The 20,091-nt window shown below is 41.4% G+C and overlaps 1 protein-coding gene across 5 annotated transcripts in view; it reads left to right on the forward strand.

The window, feature by feature from the left end:
- Nucleotides 1-20,091, forward strand: part of LOC135102737 (heterogeneous nuclear ribonucleoprotein U-like protein 1) — a 93,744-nt gene that overhangs the window by 21,527 nt on the left and 52,126 nt on the right. For 3 of the 5 annotated variants that reach the window (XM_064008239.1, XM_064008242.1, XM_064008243.1), the window contains exon 3: nt 5,103-5,369. In XM_064008239.1, the coding sequence (XP_063864309.1) occupies nt 5,103-5,369 (267 nt within the window). Of the gene's footprint in view, nt 1-5,102; nt 5,370-7,486; nt 9,375-9,843; nt 12,563-20,091 lie in introns of those variants that run through there. The other 2 variants (XM_064008240.1, XM_064008241.1) reach the window with 2 other exon arrangements.

Below are 20,091 nucleotides of genomic sequence, written 5' to 3' on the forward strand. Positions count from 1 at the left end.
GTTCTATTGCTGCTGTGGTAGACGGTCACTGTTCTTCTAAATCTATTAACAGTGGTGTTCCTCAGGGTTCTGTCCTGTCAGCCACTCTCTTCTTATTCATTAATGATCTTCTAAACCAAACTTCTTGTCCTATCCACTCCTATGCTGATGATACCACCCTGCACTTTTCCACGTCTTTTCATAGACATCCAACCTTTCAGGAGGTAAACATATCATGCAGGGAAGCCACCGAATGCTTGAATTCTGATCTTTCTAAAACTTCTGATTGGGGCAGAGCAAACTTGGTATTGTTCAATGCCTCAAAAACTCAATTCCTCCATCTATTAGCTCGACACAACCTTCCAGACAACTATCCCCTCTTCTTCAATGACACTCAACTGTCCCCCTCTTCTACACTGAACATCCTCGGTCTGTCCTTTACTTATAATCTGAACTGGAAACTTCACATTCTCATCTCTAACTATAACAGCTTCTATGAAGTTAGGCATTCTGAGACGTCTCTGCCAGTTTTTCTCACCCCCCCAGCTGCTAACTCTACAAGAGCCTTATCTGTCCATGTATGGAGTATGCTTCACATGTCTGGGGGGATTCCACTCATACTGCTCTTCTAGACAGGGTGGAATCAAAAGCTTTTCGTCTCATCAACTCCTCTCCTCTAACTGACTGTCTTCAGTCTCTCTCTCACCGCTGCAATGTTGCATATCTAGATGTCTTCTGCCGCTATTTTCATGCTAACTGCTCTTCTGATCTTGCTAACTTCATGCCTCCCCTCCTTCCGTGGCCTCGCTGCACAAGACATTTCTTTCTCTCATCCCTATTCTGTCCACCTCTCTAATGCAAGAGTTAACCAGTATTCTCAATCATTCATCCCTTTCTCTGGTAAAGTCTGGAACTCTCTGCCTGCTTCTGTATTTCCACCTTACTATGACTTGAATTCCTTCAAGAGGGAGGTTTCAAGACACTTATTCGTCAATTTTTGACCACTGCTTTGACCCTTTTTATGGGACCCAGTGTCCTTCCTACATAAAAAAAAAAAAGTTCCAGACAGCATCAATTCTTTGCAGAACTACTTTTCAACTCTCAGGATTCTTAACTATTCAATATACAACTTAAAACATTAGAGTAATCACTAACATGAAGAAACACACATAAGTAAGGATGAATTTTGGCCGTTTAAAACAAATTAATGTACTGTCACTTAGTATAAAAATAAACTAGTAAGAGTTGTTAAAGAGTCTGTGAAATCTCCAGCATGGATTTAGATAAGTACAGTAAATAATTCTAAAGTACTGGAAAAATTTTGTTTCATCATCAGTTTTTTCCTTGTACAGAGTCGCAAACTCTCCTTCAGTTTCTCTTTTCTGCCACACTTCATGTACCCACTTTCTCTTCTTCACTTTTTGTTCTGCCTCTTCCTCTTCATCAAGAATTATGGCAATCATTGCCAGCTCCACGTCTGAAAACTTTGCCATCCTGGAAAACACAGATTTCACGCTGTACAGCATCACCACGGATGTATGTGCGTAGACGTCACGAAAACAACACGGATTTCACTGACACTGAGCGGACACGACACTGATATGTCACTGATGTGTGTGAATCAGTCTTTAATGAAGGAATAGTTCTACAGGATTGGAAAAGAGCAAACATTGTACTCATATTTAAAGGAGGAGACACACAAGACCCACTAAATTATAGACCAGTTTTGCTGAGGAGTGTGGTTGCAAAAAATATGTGAAAGGATAATAAAGAACAAATGGACCAAATTTTTGGAAGATAAGGACATTCACAACTTGTCAGTTTGGCTTTAGAAAAGGGAAATCTTGTGACACTAGTTTATTATGCTATTATTCAAGAGTGATTGATATCATACAGGAGAGAGATGGGCAGACTGTATTTATGAAAGATTTAAGAAAAGCTTTTGATAAAGTGCCATATAATATATTGCTGTGGGAGCTGGAAAGATAGGTGTTGTAAATGAAAAAAATGCTGAAATGGATGGACGATTTCCTTTAAAACAGAGATGCGAACAGTAATTAGGGACCTGACATCGGTGTGGAGTGCATTATTAAGTGGGGTCTCTCAAGGATCATTGTTGGCACCAATAATGTTTGTGGTGTATATAAATGATATGGTGGAGAATGTATCTGGTATATGAGTCTTTTTGCTGACGATGCAAAACTTATGAGAAGAGTGAAGGGAACAGAAGATTGTGAAGAATTACAAAGAGATATAGACAAGGTGTGGGAGTGGAGCAACAGATGGCAAATGGAATTTAACTCTGGTAAGTGTAAAAAGATCGAATTTGGAAAAAAGTAACAGAAGGTTACATGATAAGATGGGAAATGAAATAATAAATAAGACAACAATAGAAAAAAGATCTGGGAGTGATTTTCTATTAGAATTTATCACCAGAAAAACATATTAACAAGATAACAGGTGAAACTCTCAGCCTACTAAGAAACATAAGAGTTGCCTTTGCTTATCTGGATATAGAAATGATGAGGAAAATAATCACCACAATGATACGTCCAAGATTAGAATATGCAGTGATAATTTGGCCACCTCATGAAAAAAAAAAACAAAGTTGGAAGGAATACAGAGAGCAGCCATAAAAATGATAACAATTGCAAGATTTTTCATATGAGGAGTGACTAGCTAGAATGCAACTCCCAACCTTGGAAAAGAGATGAGAGAGAGAGAGGTGACTTGATTGCATTGTACAGATTGCTGAATGGGATGGAGAAGCTAAATAGGGAACATCTCATTATAATGAACAAAAGAGAAATAGGAGGACATAGAAGAAAACTAAAAGTAACCACCTGCAGAAGGGAAGTTTAGCTTCCCTCATAGAAGCATAGAGGCATGGAATGGACTGGAAGGGGAAGTGGTGTGTGCTACAAATATTCATGACTTTAAGGAAGAGTTGGATAAAAACAGTTATGGAGACAGGACAGTATGGGCTTAGCTCCTCTCCTGTATGTCACAACTAGGTAAATACAACTAGGTAAACTAGGTAAATACACACACTGTCTGTAAAAGTGAGCATCTCGTGCCAGCAGTGTGTGTGGCAGTGTGATAGAGAGCGTGATTCGGAAACATTAGATAATGGTGTATATAAATGCATGAGCCATTCAGGGTGGCATAACTGGCAACTAATACTGGTAGGCCTAGTCAGCCTCTGGGACCACAACAAGTGATCTTCAAGGTCACCAACATATCTGATTTTCTTCATTTGTTATTTACTTGTAGATCATCAACTTTATGCATTATTTTACATTATATAATGTATATTAGTGAAAATGTAAGTGAAGAATTCACTCATTGTCTCATTTCTCAGAATTATTGGTTTGAAAGGGCTACCAACATTAATCTTGGTCACTGTGGTGAACCCCATGGGTGGGAATGGGATGGAGTTGTTGTTATCTACTACACACCTGTGGGTGGGGACGGGAAGAACGGGGAATTTAATAATATGGCTATAAGGTTTGTGCTGATTTGCATAACCTTGAGGCAGGAGTGCCATGTGACTGATGCTGTGGCATCTTTCTTTTGTTTTATTTATTTATTTTTATATATTATTCAATCTTAAGGTGTAGGGTGAAGCTGCAGGTGGTTATGTGAAAGCAGCAAGTGTAGAGTGAGCCAACCATAAGAGTAAAGGCAAGGGTTTTTATTTATTCATTTATTTATTTATTTATTTATTTATTTATATATTTATGTATTTTATTGATTGATTGATTTTTTACATACTGTAGATGGTTACTTAGGTTCTGACCCACCGAAATTTAGTTTATGACGGTCTAAGAGTGGAACTCTGGCATAACCCAAGGACCCCCTGTATTATTATTATTTTCAACCTTTAATTTGCTTTCTTCATAAATACTTGTTCTTCAATTTGCTTTCTGTCTTTCAGTAATGCAATCACTTCTCTTTACTTAAATCTGATTTTGGGTGTTACTGTGAAAATGGATTTTTAACATTTTTGTAGCTTTTTTTTTCATTTACTCATGATATTGTGTATTTAATTTATCTATTTATTTAAAGTCAGGTTCTTTTTATTTGTCTTGAAGTATGGACAAAGTGCAGATTTTGCCTCTTGCTTTCTTTTGTCTAGTATTGCAGACAGATTGAAAGTAATTATGGTTTTTAGAAGCTAATATTCATGACAGTAAGAATTTTTTTTTTTTGTCATACTAATATAATATGTTTACTATAGTGAGTAAGATTTTGGACATTATAATTTTTGTTAAGACTTTTAACAAATATTTTAGAGCTTCTGGCACCATCATCCTTTATAAAAGGATGATGATGCTTAAGTGTGCTGTTTCATAGGAGCCACCTCTCTTTTGCAAGGATGCAATCTCCCGGGTACCAAGTGTCCTGTGCATACCAGTTTGTCTTAATGTGGGTTTGCATTTTTTTTGCATGTGAAATTCCATTGAGAATTGTGGGAAGGAAAATGCACAAACCATTCAGTACATGTCTTCCCACTTCTATTGCCATACCTGGTGATGATAGTGAAATGAGATCTTGTCAGTCTTGCTTACAAAACTTAACTGGGTCATCATTTACTAATTCATTGCACCATGACATTTATCTGAAGGATTTTCATTATTTCTTTACTTTTTAAAAAAAAGATTGGTGGAGTGCAAAGAATATTTGTATAGTGGTTGTTGGTGTGGGTGTTTCAAGTCACATGTGAAGATGTGAAGGTTTTTCTTGAAATGGTTGCATTAAACACACTGATAATGTTTAGATATGTTTGAGTACCATTATATCTTTTAAGACTACTACTCTCTCTCTCTCAAAAAAACCCTTCAACCAAATTGCCATCCTCTTAAAGTGCCTTAAACATCCATTATCCTCTTATATTCACTATTCAACATGCATATGTATTATGATCAAGTGATGCCTTGTGTATTTTATATTTCTTTGACTTTGCATGTATAGGAGAGTTTCCTGGAAAAATATTTAATCTTGACATCTTTAGTCCAGATTTCTAGACCTAACTGCTGTGTATGGTTTCTTGTCATATGTCTACTTTATTGTTTAGCATTTTGCTTCTACATTGTGAACTAAAATATCTTGTCTTACCACAGCTGATAAGAGTGATGCTGGCAATGGGATGGACGTGAATGTCAAGGAGGAAGAATTAGAGATAAAAGAAGAAGCTGTGGAGGTGAAGCAGGAGGTCTCAGAGACTGAGGAGTCAGGAGGCACAAGTAGACGGGGAGAGAAGAGAGCCTTGTCCCGCTCCCGCTCTCCAGAGCCTGCACCAGATGCTAAGAAACAACGTCCAGAGGTGGAGGAAGTGAGGATTGAAGATGAGCCCGAGTTTGACAAAACTGTAGTTGCCCTTGATTGGTGTAAGTGTTTTCTTTTTTTGGTTAGTATAGCTGGAAGAACGGATATTAAATAACAGTGGAAATATTAAAGTGTGGAGGTGATGTAGTAGTAAATTGGATGCATCTCATATGTGAACTGGGTTGGAAACAAAAGTACATGTGTTTCCTGTTCTCCCCTTCCTTTTTCAACTCTATGTATCCTTCAGGTAACTAAATTCCTCAAGACTTACACTATACTGATGTGCCTTACTTTTTACCTGTAATGTTGATTGGTGAATACTATTACTTGAACCTTTCCTTACATTTATAGACACTTCCTTTCATAACCCTTGCTGGTGATCCTATGACGTGAAACTTTTGTAGCAAATTTCTATCCATAGCACCTTGTTTACATATTCCTGCCCCAAGGTAATTAAACTCACCTCCATTCCCTCTGTATACATAGCCATGCCACATCTTTTCACTGCTGATACACTTATCTGTATACTCTGCCTAAGTTACTTATCTCTATTTCTCCCATACCCTTTTTTTTCTCCCACATTCGCCTGTTTCTGTTTTATACACACACAGACTGGAATTGATCCACAGCTCTGAAGTTCCCTTTTGCTCTATAAGCAACAGTTTCATCCATAAACAGCCATGCTATCATAGTCCATTCTCACTCCATTCAGTTTGTCTTACACCAACATTTCCAGTTTTGGCATTCATCTCATATAATTATTCATAGAAAAATAAGACATCACAAATCTGTCTGACTCTTATAGCAAATTTTACTAAACCCCTTCTCCACCCTCTCACAAGCACTTGCCTCCCTATATATAAGAAGAGATAAACAAATTGATTTTGCTTGAATTAATAGTTTGACCATTAATTATTATTAATGTAGATTGGATCATATATTTATTCAAAATTTAATTATTATTAATGTAGATTGGGTCACATATTTATTCAAAATTTAAGTTTGTGCAATAATTCTGAGATTGAATGATGGAAGATGTAGTGAATTATGAGTTTATAATGTGTTTTTTCATGTAAGAAGGAATCTGTCAGTATATTTTTTTATGAGCTTGAAATATTTAGGATCAAAAGCACTTTAACTTAGATTGACTGCTTAACCCGCTAAGTGCCAGGTCCATATATGTACGGACTCATCTTTAAAAAATGTTGTCGTCTATATGAGAGTGAAATACCTACACCGAATTGAGAGAAATGGCAAGCCTTATGTCGCACCTTCTCTCTCCCCAAGGACTTTACTGCATGTTGTCGTCTATATGACGATGATACCCTGATGCAACTTATTGCATCTACATTTTCTTCATCCTGGGTTGCAAAACTGCCTAGTATAAAACTATGTAGGCTGCATGAGGCAGTAAGCCAGGCAGGCTTATCTACTGTGCTACCATCACTTCCACCACCATGCCACTCCTCCATGGGTGGTCTCTCTACAGCTGTCTCCAAAAGTACTTAAGCCTTCCATCACCAGAATCTCATGCACTTTATATTTCTGCCTGGAACCATGCCAGATCTGTTCTCCAACTAGCCAAAAATTCCTTCATTAACAGAAAGTGTCAAAACCTTTCAAGATATAACCCCTTGTGACTTCTGGCATCTAGCCAAAAATATCTCCAATAACTTTGCTTCTTCTTCTTTCCCTCCTTTATTTCAACCAGATGGCACCACTGCTATCACATCTTTTTCTGAAGCTGAACTCTTCGCTTAAACCTTTGTTAAAAACTCTCCCTTGGACGATTCTAGGCTTGTTCCTCCGTCTCCTCCACCCTCTGACTACTTCATGCTACCTATTGATATTCTTTGCAACGATGTTTTCCATGCCTTTGCTGGCTTAAACCCTCGGAAGGCTTATGGACCTGATGGGGTCCCTCCTATTGTTCTCTGAATCTGTGCCTCCATGCTTGCACCTTGCCTAGTCATACTCTTTCAGCTGTCTTTCAACATCTACCTTTCTTCTCTTCATCTTCTCTTGCCATCTGGTTGAAATAAAGGAGGGAAAGAAGAAGAAGCAAAGTTATTGGAGATATTTTTGGCTAGATGCCAGAAGTCACAAGGGGTTAGATCTTGAAAGGTTTTGACACTTTCTGTTAATGAAGTAGTTTTTGGCTAGTTGGAGAACAGATTTGGCATGGTTCCAGGCAGAAATATAAAGTGCATGAGATTCTGGTGATGGAAGGCTTAAGTACTTTTGTGAGCCACCTCTCCATCATACATAGCACGAGAACAAGCTGTGTTAAACCAAGGTTTGGAAGGTTTAGGTCAAGAAAAAGAGTGAGTGATAGTGTCTCCATGCCAGACACTATCACCTCTGTTATGCGCTCAGCACACAAAGACGGGTCTCTGACATGGAAGCAGTAGTCATTCCAAGGAAAATCAGCAAAATACCTCCTCAGGTCCCCCCAACTAGCAAAGGCAAAACGCCAGAGGCACCTTCGCTTAGGGGGATCCTGAGGAGGGATTGGAGCGATAGGACAAGATACAGATATGAGATTGTGATCAAAGGAGCCCAATGGAGATGAAAGAGTGACAGCATAAGCAGAAAGATTAGAGGTCAGGAAAAGGTCAAGAATGTTGGGTGTATCTCCAAGACGGTCAGGAATACGAGTAGGGTGTTGCACCAATTGCTAGGTTGTGGAGGATAGCAAAGTTGAAGGCTAGTTCACCAGGATGGTCAGTGAAGGGAGAGGAAAGCCAAAGCCGGTGGTCACTGAAGTCTCCAAGAATGGAGATCTCTGCAAAAGGGAAGAGGGTCAGAATGTGCTCCACTTTGGAAGTTAAGTAGTCAAAGAAATTCTTATAGTCAGAGGACTGTGTGTGTGTGTGTGTGTGTGTGTGTGTGTGTGTGTGTGTGTGTGTGTGTGTGTGTGTGTGTGTGTGTGAGAGAGTGATTGAGCGGTCGTGTTTGTGTGTGTGTGTGTGTGTGTGTGTGTGTGTGAGTGAGTGAGTGAGTGTTGTAAAATAATTTACGAAGACCACAAAACAATCTTACCATAAATGCAAATGTCCTCTGAAGGTGAGGGCGTGGTGTCACTGGGAGCTCTGGTGTTGCACCCTGCAATGCTGGTGGCAAGGGTGGAGTGGCAGCCCTCAGTGGTGTTACGGCTGGTGGTGGCATGAGTTCACTCTCAGACTGGTGGAATATAATTATATTGAATGGAGCATGAAACTGTTGTAAAAACAAAGCCATAAACTTACCTATAATATTTTAGGATGACTTGGGTCAAAGTCATGTCCTGATATAATCAATTTCTTAACCCGTAAATACCGAGGAGCCGCCCGGGAGGCTGGACCGTGGAGAACCGAGGAGCCGCCCGGGCGGCATTATGTTCGACCCCACACAAAAACTGCGCCAGACTTGGCAACACTTTCAAACTTGATGTAGGAGGTAGCCCTACTATGGAACACTGTCTCCAGTATGATAAGTTGCCAGTTAGTGCTTTCAAGTGTGCATGAGCATCAGTCACTATTAGCCTCTTGACAGGGCCAATCTACACACTGCATTGTCTCGTTTCTTGTGGTTTAACTGAACTATATTGAGACCTAGAAACTCAATAATGCCACGAAAAGCTAAGAGAAAGTTGACATTTTCGAGTGACATTGAATCTGATGCTCCAGCAACAAAGAAAGTTTGTGAAATTGATGAGGGTAGTGAAAATGGAGGCATCGTGGGTGGTCGCTCTCGCACTCGCTCTCCTGTTACCTGATCAGGTGCTAATCCACCACCACCACCACCACGATCACAGCCATCTTCAACCAGTGATAGTGACAGAAGAAAGGGTGGAGTAAAAAAAGGAAAGGGTAAACATGTCCCAGTGAAACAACCAGCTGCCCCTGTAGAGTACTGGAGGGTCTGTGCGCCAGTCGGGTCTGTGCGCTAAGCCCCGCGTTAAATCTCATAACACACAAACAGAGTGTTTAAATGGCGGGCCGTAGTTCAAATTTTCTCGCCAGTACCGTTCCAGTGTTGTGTTTGCGCCAGGGAGAGAGAGGCAGTGCGTCTTCCGCTATACTGAGGTAAGTTGTCTTCCGCTAACTGTTTCATTAACACACATGAATATCAGTGTTAGTCACTGCTACCTATTTTGATACAAAACTGACATAACTTGTCAATCAATTCTTTGTTATAATACATGACTGTCAAATGGTTGAGATAAACATGCCTGAGTGTCAGCAAATAGGAGAGGGCGTGGGTAGCGCGCAAACCCGCCACAAACGCTCATGGCGGGTCGCGCGCCCACCAGGCAAAAGCAACACTAGGCTAGAGTGCTTGTTTTGTTTTTGTTTTCTCTTTTTAGGCTATCTGCATTTTCAGTATGGTTAATGTTATCGTGAAAAACATTGGAGAGATGCTACTCACAAGCTATTTTAACTTGTAAAGCGGAGAATGCCAGGATAGCCTAATATTTTTTTTGGAAAAAATGAAAAAAAAAATTATTCCATTATGCATGTTAATTTGTATTTTTGCTCTGATCCTTTTCAACAGCCCTTGCTGAAATGGCATCAACACAGCGGTACAAACAAGAACAAGTGGAGAAAGCTGTGGAGCTGGTAAGATCTAAACAGATGTCCCTGAATGCCGCCTCCAAAACTTTTGGTATCCCTTACGCCACCCTTGGGGATAAGGTCAGGGGAAGAAGACCTATGCAGCCTGCTCCCAAAACAGTTCTGTCAATGGAAGAGGAGAAGAAGCTAGTAGATTGGCTGATTGAAGTGCCTCAACGAGGTTTTGGACGGACCAAAGATGACCTCAAAGACATGGTGAAAACCATTCTCGATGATAGGGAAGAGAGGACTGTCTTCAAAAACAACCGCCCTGGAAAGGATTGGATGCGAGCCTTTTTCAAGAGGCATCCAGAGATACGGGAAAGAATTGGACAACCACTTGGCCGTGAGAGAGCAATTGTGACAAAGGATGCTCTAGGTGAATGGTTTCAGCAAATGAAACATTACCTGGACACCATCGATCCCACTTTGTTGACCTCTCCTGACCGGATCTTTAATGCTGATGAAAGTGGTTTTAATATACGAGTATGTCCAAAGACAAAGAGAATCATCAGCATGACAGGAGCAAAACACGTTTACTCTGTCACAAGTGGCACACGGCAGCAAGTGACAATGTTGGCCTGCTCCTCTGCCATGGGGCAGTACCTTCCACCGCTGCTGATATTTCCCTACACCAGAGATCCTCGCTTCAATGCGTTGGAAGGTTTTGAAGAGGCTTTTTTTAAAAAAACTCCAAATGGTTGGATCACTGAGGTGGTCTTTCTTAGCTTTCTGAGGGACATCTTCATTCCCAAATTGGGAGAAAAGCGACCAGTGGTGCTGTTTGTGGATGGCCATTCCAGCCATCATTCCCTGGCAATCAGCACGCTGTGTAACGAAAATGGTGTCATCCTTTACTGCCTGAAGGCGCATGCCAGTCACCTTATCCAGCCACTGGATCAAGCTTTCTTTGGGGCAATCAAACTAGCATGGAGTGAAGCCGTCAGAAAGTTTCAGTACCAAACTGGAGAGAGTGTCACCATGTGCACGTTTGCCCGCACACTAAAGAAAGCTTGGGACACTACAGCACGACCAGAGCTTGCTTACAAGGGATTTGTTAAGTCTGGGATCTATCCTTTTAACCCTGAGGTTGTACTCAACTCAGACAAGCTGAAGCCAAGCTGCAGTTTCTCCAGCGCTGCTCCAGTCACTCTCCCTACCTCAGCATCTTTTGGCATCACTGCTCTTCCCGCATGTACCCCAACAATCTCAACCTCTGTTCCTTCTGCTTCACCAGCAGCCAAATCCAAGTTCCCTGGGCCAGAACAAAGAACTCCCACTCTCTCAGCATTCTCCAACATTTTTGAGCTGATGAAGCTGAGCCTGTCATTAGGGGAAGGAACAACTCTAAAATTCATGAAGCGGTACGAGGAGCGATACGACATGGATGACCCACCCTATGAAGACTGGAAGGTGTTGTTGGAGAAAACCTTACAGCCTGCCTCACAGTCCCTGCCTTCCACATCCCAGCCTGCCTCACAACCCCTGCCTTCCACATACCAGGCTGCCTCACAAACCCTGCCTTCCACATCCCAGCCTGCCTCACAACCCCTGCTTTACACATCCCAGCCTGCCTCACAACCCCTGCCTTCCACATCCCAGCCTGCCTCACAACCCCTGCCTTCCACATCCCAGCCTGCCTCACAACCCCTGCCTTACACATCCCAGCCTGCCTCACAACCCTTGCCTTCCACATCCCAGCCTGCTCCACAACCCCTGCCTTACACATCCCAGCCTGCTCCACAACCTCTGCCTTCTACAAAGAAAAATTCCAAAACGATTGATGATTACCTCACGCTGCCCTCATTCCCGAAGAAAAAAGGATTAAAAAAGACCATCGCAGTATTGCCATGCTCAATAAGCGGTGTTGAGTACCGGCAAATGATTGAAGAGAAACAGAGAAAGAAACGAGATGAGGAGAGGGAGAAAATGGAAAGAAAAAGAAAGAGAGAAGAGAGAAAAAAATTAAAGAACAAGAAGCTGAAGCAAAGAGAAAGAGAATGGAGGAAAAAAGGCAGAAGGAAAACAACAGGAAAGAAAAAGAAAAGAGAAAAAGGAAAGAAAAACGATTCAGGACACTTCAGTATGTTTCCCTAAAGCAGAAAGACAAGGAAACAAACTTCAGAGAGTGTGGATGAGCCAGTCTTGGATGATGTAATTGATGATATGAACGAGCTCTGTGGAAAATGTCAATGTGAAACAAAAGGAAAGTTAAGGATAAAATGTGTATTGTGTGACAGCTGGTGGCATGCAGAATGTCTGAGTGAGATGAATTTGAGTGAAAAGTCTCAGGAGGACATTGATACAATGGATACTGAGTTTTTTTGTAATAAATGTAATTAGGCTATTTTGATACTGTTGAATGATTTTTTTCACGGAGTATTCTTAAGATTTTCGTTTCGATTTCTGAAAGGCATTTATTTGTTATTTTGACACTGTTAAATGAAACATTTCACGGAATATTCTTAAGATTTTCGTTTTTAACTCTGTGAGACATTTATTTGTTATTTTGATACTGGTAAATGAAACTTTTCCCGGAGTATTGTTAAGATTTTTGTTTTGAACTCTGTGGGACATTTATTTGTTTATGATATTCATAACTAAAGCACAGTTTTTATGTTTGTCAATACACTATTTTAAAAAATAAAAAAAAGTTAATTTGCAATCTTTCATTTATTTTTCCAAAGCTTTTACTCCTTGAGAGGCAAGAGGATTTATTAACTACCTATTGAGAGTGATTTTGATAGCTTGTAGATTAAAACAAAGAACTTAAGGCACCTAGCGCGATGACCCGACATGCCATAGCGCACTGACCCCCCCCCTGGCGCAACCCCCTCCTCAACCTAGCACGTAGACCCGGCTGGGTGGCGCACAGACCCTACCTAACTTTCCCTTACTTACAGTGCACAATTGGGGAAACTGCAGCGATTGAGGGTAGCGCGTTACCCGCCATCATGAGCAGACAAAATTTTACACTCCTTGTTAAAATTTCGTTTTTGTATTCAAGTCTGGTGATTTTGTAGCAATTTTTTTCTGCTTAGGGTAGCGCAAACTGCCTCCTCTACTCTATAGCTGGAAGAATGGATATTAAATAACAGTGGAAATGTTAAAGTGTGGAGGTGATGTAGTAGTGAATTGGATGCATCTCATATGTGAACTGGGTTGGAAACAAAAAGTACATGTGTTTCCTGTTCTCCCCTTCCTTTTTCAACTCTATGTATCCTTCAGGTAACTAAATTCCTCAGCACTTACACTATACTGATGTGCCTTACTTTTTACCTGTAATGTTGATTGGTGAATACTATTACTTGAACCTTTCCTTTCATAACCCTTGCTGGTGATCCTATGACGTGCAACTTTTGTAGCAAATTTCTATCCATAGCACCTTGTTTACATATTCCTGCCCCAAGGTAATTAAACTCACCTCCATTCCCTATGTATACATAACCATGCCACATCTTTTCACTGCTGATGCACTTATCTGTATACTCTGCCTAAGTCACTTATCTCTTTTTCTCCCCCGCAAAAAAAAAAAAAAAAAAATTTTCTCCCACATTCACCTGTTTCTGTTTTATACACACAAACTGGAATTGATCCACAGCTCTAAAGTTCCCTTTCGCTCTATAAGCAACAGTTTCATCCATAAACAGCCATGCTCTCATAGTCCATTCTCACTCCATTCAGTTTCAGTCTTACACCAACATTTCCAGTTTTGGCATTCATCTCATATAATTATTCATAGAAAAATAAGCATCACAAATCTGTCTGACTCTTATAGCAAATTTTACTAAACCCCTTCTCCACCCTCTCACAAGCACTTGCCTCCCTATATATAAGAAGAGATAAACAAATAAATTTTGCTTGAATTAATAGTTTGACCATTAATTATTATTAATGTAGATTGGGTCACATATTCAAAATTTAAGTTTGTGCAATTATTCTGAGATTGAATGATGGAAGATGTAGTGAATTATGAGTTTGTAATGTGTTTTTTCATGTAAGAAGGAATCTGTCAGTATAATTTTTTTATGAGCTTGAAATATTTAGGATCAAAAGCACTTTAACTTAGATTGACTGCTTAACCCGCTAAGTGCCAGGTCCATATATGTACGGACTCATCTTTAAAAAATGTTGTTGTCTATATGAGAGTGAAATACCTACACTGAATTGAGAGAAATGGCAAGCCTTATGTCGCACCTTCTCCCTCCCCAAGGATTTCACTGCATGTTGTCGTCTATATGACGATGATAGTGAAGATGAAGAAGGCTTAGGTAACCCTGATGCACTTATTGCATCTACATTTTCTTCATCCTGGGTTGCAAAACTGCCTAGTATAAAATGATGTAGGCTGCATGAGGCAGTAAGCCAGGCAGGCTTATCTACTGTGCTACCATCACCTCCACCACCATGCCACTCCTCCATGGGTGGTCTCTCTACAGCTGTCTCCATATCTGAGGACACTTCTCTACCCACAACATTACTCTCCACTCCATCTAGAACCACAAAAAAAAGGGAAATGTAGAAGGTAAAGGGCTTGCTAGGGATGCATCTGTGCCTCCTCTTGGTTGTGGTCAACACCATGGGCGTAGGCATGCTTGTGTAGGTTCTTTGCCACCAGGTTGCCCTGCTCTGGACCCTGATGACAATGGCGATGATCATGGAAAAATGGTGGTAGTATTGTTAGTGACCTTGGCAATGACGAGGGTGTTGTGTGGGAGTGGGTAGATTGGAGCAGCTTTGAGCCCACAATTCAGCCTTTCACTAGGGGTGACACAGCTGGGTGTCAGGTGCCTGTGTTAATGAGAGAGTCCTCTTGTCTGGACTTCTTCATGCACATGATGCCCATCACCTCGTTACTGAAATTGTCAGATGACAAATTTATACCATACTTTCAAATTGGTGGCAAGGTCATTACCCCACACTCGTGCCTCTTTAGCTGGGTGCCCCTGATGGTGGAGGATTTCTGCTTCTTCTTTGTTGTTGTCATACTGATGATGATAGTGAAAAAGCTGAATTTGAATCAGTATTGGTTGACTGACCCTCTCCTACACACCCTTTATATTTGGTGAGGCAATGACACGCAACTGCTTCCAGGCTATTCTGTTTAATCTCCACTTTGTTGATGCTCTTGACCCTGCCATGAGAGACAATGCAAAGGTAATGAGGAGGATTCAGATTCTTGTGCGCAACTGCCCTAGGATGACTTTCTCCACCAGCTTTAGTTCTTACATGAACTTGATCATTGATTTGATTTGATTTTGATTTAACCCTTACACGGCCATGATCACTTATGTAATCAAGCATGCTGTGATCGCTCATGTAATCATGAATTTTCTCAGCTACCGTTTTGGATTTTCGTGGTGTTCCTTGGTTCAGTAGTGTTCTGGGGACTGCTGGCAACTTAGTGACTACATCACGAGGCCGTCACATTGTATGACAACGCTCTCACATTAGATTTTGTAAAAAAGTGGGAGATATCTGGCAGCCTATCCTGACCCGCTGGGTAGAAATGCACCCTGAATATCATAGAAAATGTGACAGGGGAGACTAAATTGTTATATCATTATAGTTTATTACCAGAGAGAGAGAGAGAGAGAGAGAGAGAGAAATACACCCTGAGTATCATAGAAAACATAACAGGGGAGACTAAATTATGTTATATCATTATAGTTTATTGCCTGAGAAAGAGAGAGAGAGAGACTAAGTATAAGAATATAGTAATAGCAAGAGCAAAAACTACGGAAAGTCTTATGGTAATTTGTTTCTCCTATTATACGAAATATCAGTAAAACAAGAGTAAATGGATAACGTAAAAGTGGAGAGAGAGAGAGAGAGAGAGAGAGAGAGAGAGAGAGAGAGAGAGAGAGAGAGAGAGAGAAAATATAAGGTTGGCAAAGGGGAGGGAGAGGGAGAGAGAGATATGGGTGACTCCCCCTCCTTCTCCTTCCCCATCTCTGTGTGCTCGTGGGTGCTCGTGTGTGTGTGTGTGTGTGTTGCTATGTTACTAAAAGCGCAAAAACTACGCGTAACGGGAAAGTTCCATGGTAGTTTGTTTCTCCTATTATATGAAATATTAGTAAAACAAGTAAATGGACTCCATGATGCCACGTGAAAGTGGCATCACGAGTCAGAGCGCTGGGTCAGTGGAAATACTATCTCAGTCTAATTACTGAGAGTATGGAGGAAGCACAATCTACTTCAGGTGACTCAGAGGGTGGTACAGCTCCATCTGAGTATTTCCTCCATGGTTTTGGATCATTTTCCTCAGATGAAGAATATAGCAGTGATTCGACAGAGTGTTTTACTGATTATAGTGATGAAAGCAGTAGTGATGACACGGAGGGTGATAGTGAGTGCAGACACCTGCAGAGTGTGATTATTTTTGGACTATTTTGATACTGATTTAGTTGATCTCATTGTGTGGGAAACAAACGGGTATTTCCACCAAATAGAAGAAGAGAGAAAAGCCTGGAATGATGTAACAAGAGAAGAACTTTTGACTTTCATAGCAATTACACTTCTTATGCCTCACTCCAAAAAAAGTGTGCTTGATAACTTCTGGCTGAGTGATGTCCTTTTCATGCCTGTATTCCCAACCTACTTCACCAGGGGCTGGTATTGAAGCATACTGAAAAACATTCATTTTGCTGATCATGCACACTGGAATGAAGCTGATCCTTTGTGGAAAATTTGACCTCTGCTGAACAACATTCCACAGAAGTTCAAGGTCTTCTTCAGTCCCTTCCAAAAGCTGGTGATTGATGAATCATTGATGCTTTTCAAAGGAAGGGTGCATTTCAAGCAATATATTCCATCTAAGCATCACTGATTTGGTATAAAAATGTTCATCCTGTGTGATTGTGAAACAGGAATTGCATTAGACATGTGCATATATTCTGCAAGTGACATAGACATTCCCAAAGGTGATCCTCTTGACATGTCAGGTGCAGTTGTCAAGCTTCTCATGGAGAAATACCTCGGAAAAAGACATATATTATGCACTGACAACTGGTAAACAAGTCCTGCACTTGCTAAGTTCTTGATAGATCACGGCACTGGTGCTGCGGGAACTGTGAAAAAGAACAAAAAACATGCCACAGTTTCACCCAAGCAAAAGAGTTGACTTTCAGAAACACAAATGTGATGGAATTCTCGTCATTCGGTGGCATGACAAGAAGGAAGTCCATCTCCTGTCAACCATTCACAGAGGTGAGATTGAGTATACCAGAAAAACATCATGGAAAACAAATGAGAAAATTAGGAAGCCAGATGTTGTGAATGACCAAAACAAGAATATGAGACTTATTGATAAGAGTGACATGCAGATAACATCTTTAGACTGCCTTAGGAAAGCAAAGAACTGGACCAGGAAATTGGCCTTCCATCTGACTGACATGTGCATGCTAAATGCTTACAACATGTACATGGTAAAAACAGGAGAAAAATCTTCCCTTTGTGCTTTTAGTAAGATAGTTGTGACACAACTTGAAAGATTCGGGAAACCTCGCTCTATTGAGTCACGCCTTGGTCAACGGAGTGATGAGGCAAGGAGGAATATCAGTCGCTTGAAGTTTGCCGAGGCATTTGCACTCCATATTCCAATCCATGTATCCCCTTCACCGAGAAGAGCTGGGTGAAAGGGGCATAGAGAGTGCGTAGTGTGCAAAGACACCAAAATGAGAGAGAGAAAAAGGAAACTAGTCACAACCATGTGCAAGGAATGCAATGTTGGACTGTGCCTCGGTGACTGTTTCCAAGCATACCACACTCCTCCGTCATTTTCGATGAGTAAAACACCTGTAATGTTGTAAATATGATAATGTAAAGTTTATGAACATGATCAGTTGCTGAGTCCTCCATCTATACAAGATTTTATCAACGCTCTCTACTTTTACAAGGTAATTACAGTAATATTTTATACTTTATGCTTATGTGAAATATTGATGATATGAATGTGATAATATGTGTGTGTGTGTGTATATGTATATATGTATTATATATGTGTGTGTGTGTGTGTATAAATATACACACTAGAAATTACAACTTATGTATATTGTCTGAGCATCTCTCTCTCTCTCTCTCTCTCTCTCTCTCTCTCTCTCTCTCTCTCTCTCTCTCTCTCTCTCTCTCTCTCTCTCTCTCTCTCTCTCTCTCTCTCTCTCTCAAGTCACAAGCCAATAATATTGAATATTTTTTGTTGCCAGTTGTTGCCTGTTATTGTGTATGGTGCAAGGAGTGGCATGACGCATCACCAATTTAGTCGGTCACAAGCCATCAAGCAGGAAACATGCAAACAAAACAGACTAAAGTAAGTGTGTGTGTGTGTGTGTGTGTGTGTAATAATAATAATTAATAATAATAAATGGTTTATTATTTAGTCAGTTAACAAACTGAAAATGTACATAGGGGGTGGGGAAATACTTAACATTAATCCTAAAGGTAAGTCTAATCTAGAAGGGACTATTGATTGATGGCTCGCACCATGGTGGGAATTGCACTGAGTCTGTACCGGTCCATGCGCGGCGCCTTTAGGGGCGTTATCTTGTTGTGGTGTCTGGTGGCATGGGCCGGGCGAGGCGTGTCAGGCGGCAGCATGTTTCTGAGATGTGGATGATGCAGTAGTCCCCTTCCAAACTTCTCCAGAGCCTCTCGGTACCTGGTGGATAGTCTGGACAGACTCAGGGTGGTCAGGGCTTCTTCATAGGTGGTGTACTCGTATGCAGGGCCAAGGATGACCCTGCACGCCCTTTTCTGCACACTCTAGCTGTAGCTTTTGAGTGTGTGTGAGGGAGGAGGACCACGCTGGGGAGGCGTACATGAGTTTGGGGAGGATGAAGGTGAGGTACACCCCCCTTAACTCATCTGTCGGTGTCCCCAGTGACCTGAGTCTGCGCAGTATGTACAGCCTGTAGGTAGCTGATCTTATGGTGCTGGCGACATGCTGCTTCCAGGTCAGCTGCTCGTCCACCGTGACTCCGAGTGTGTGTGTGTGTGTGTGTGTGTGTGTGTGTGTGTGTGTGTGATTGTGATGGGCCAACATTATATACTCTTAAGAAATTGATTATATCAGGACATGACTTTGACCCAAGTCATCCTCAAAATATTTTAGGTAAGTTTACTGCTTTGTTTTTACAACAGTTTCATGCTCCATTCAATATAATTATATTCCACCAGTCTGAGAGTGAACTCATGCCACCACCAGCCGTACCACCATTGAGGGCTGCCACCCCACCCTTGCCACCAGCATTGCAGGGTGCAACACCAGAGCTCCCAGTGACACCATGCCCTCACCTTCAGAGGACATTTGCATTTATGGTAAGATTGTTTTGTGGTCTTGGTAAATTATTTTACAACACTCACTCACACACACACACACACACACACACACACACACACACACACACACACACACACACACACACACACACACACACACGCGTGCTCGCTCACTCTCACACACACACACACACACACACACACACACACACACACACACACACACACACACACACACACACACACACACACACACACACACACACACACACACGTGCTCGCTCACTCTCACACACACACACACACACACACACACACACACACACGCACGAGTGCTCGCTCACTCTCACACACACACACACACACACACACACACACACACACACACACACACACACACACACACACACACGAGTGCTCGCTCACTCTCACACACACACACACACACACACACACACACACACACACACACACACACACACACACACACACACACACACACACACACACACACACAGTCCTCTGGCTATAAGAATTTCTTTGACTACTTAACTTCCAAAGTGGAGCACATTCTGACCCTCTTCCCTCTTTTAGAGATCTCCATTCTTGGAGACTTCAGTGACCACCAGCTTTGGCTTTCCTCTCCCTTCGCTGACCATCCTGGTGAACTAACCTTCAACTTTGCTATCCTCCACAACCTAGAGCAATTGGTGCAACAGCCTACTCATATTCCTGACCGTCTTCGAGATACGCCCAACATTCTTGACCTTTTCCTAACCTCTAATCTTTCTGCTTATGCTGTCACCCTTTCATCTCCGTTGGGCTCCTTTGATTACAATCTCATATCTGTATCTTGTCCTATCGCTTCAATCCCTCCTCAGGATCCCCCTAAACGAAGGTGCCTCTGGCGTTT

Source organism: Scylla paramamosain, chromosome 8 (genome assembly GCF_035594125.1).
Source record: "Scylla paramamosain isolate STU-SP2022 chromosome 8, ASM3559412v1, whole genome shotgun sequence".
Lineage (NCBI taxonomy): Eukaryota > Metazoa > Arthropoda > Malacostraca > Decapoda > Portunidae > Scylla > Scylla paramamosain.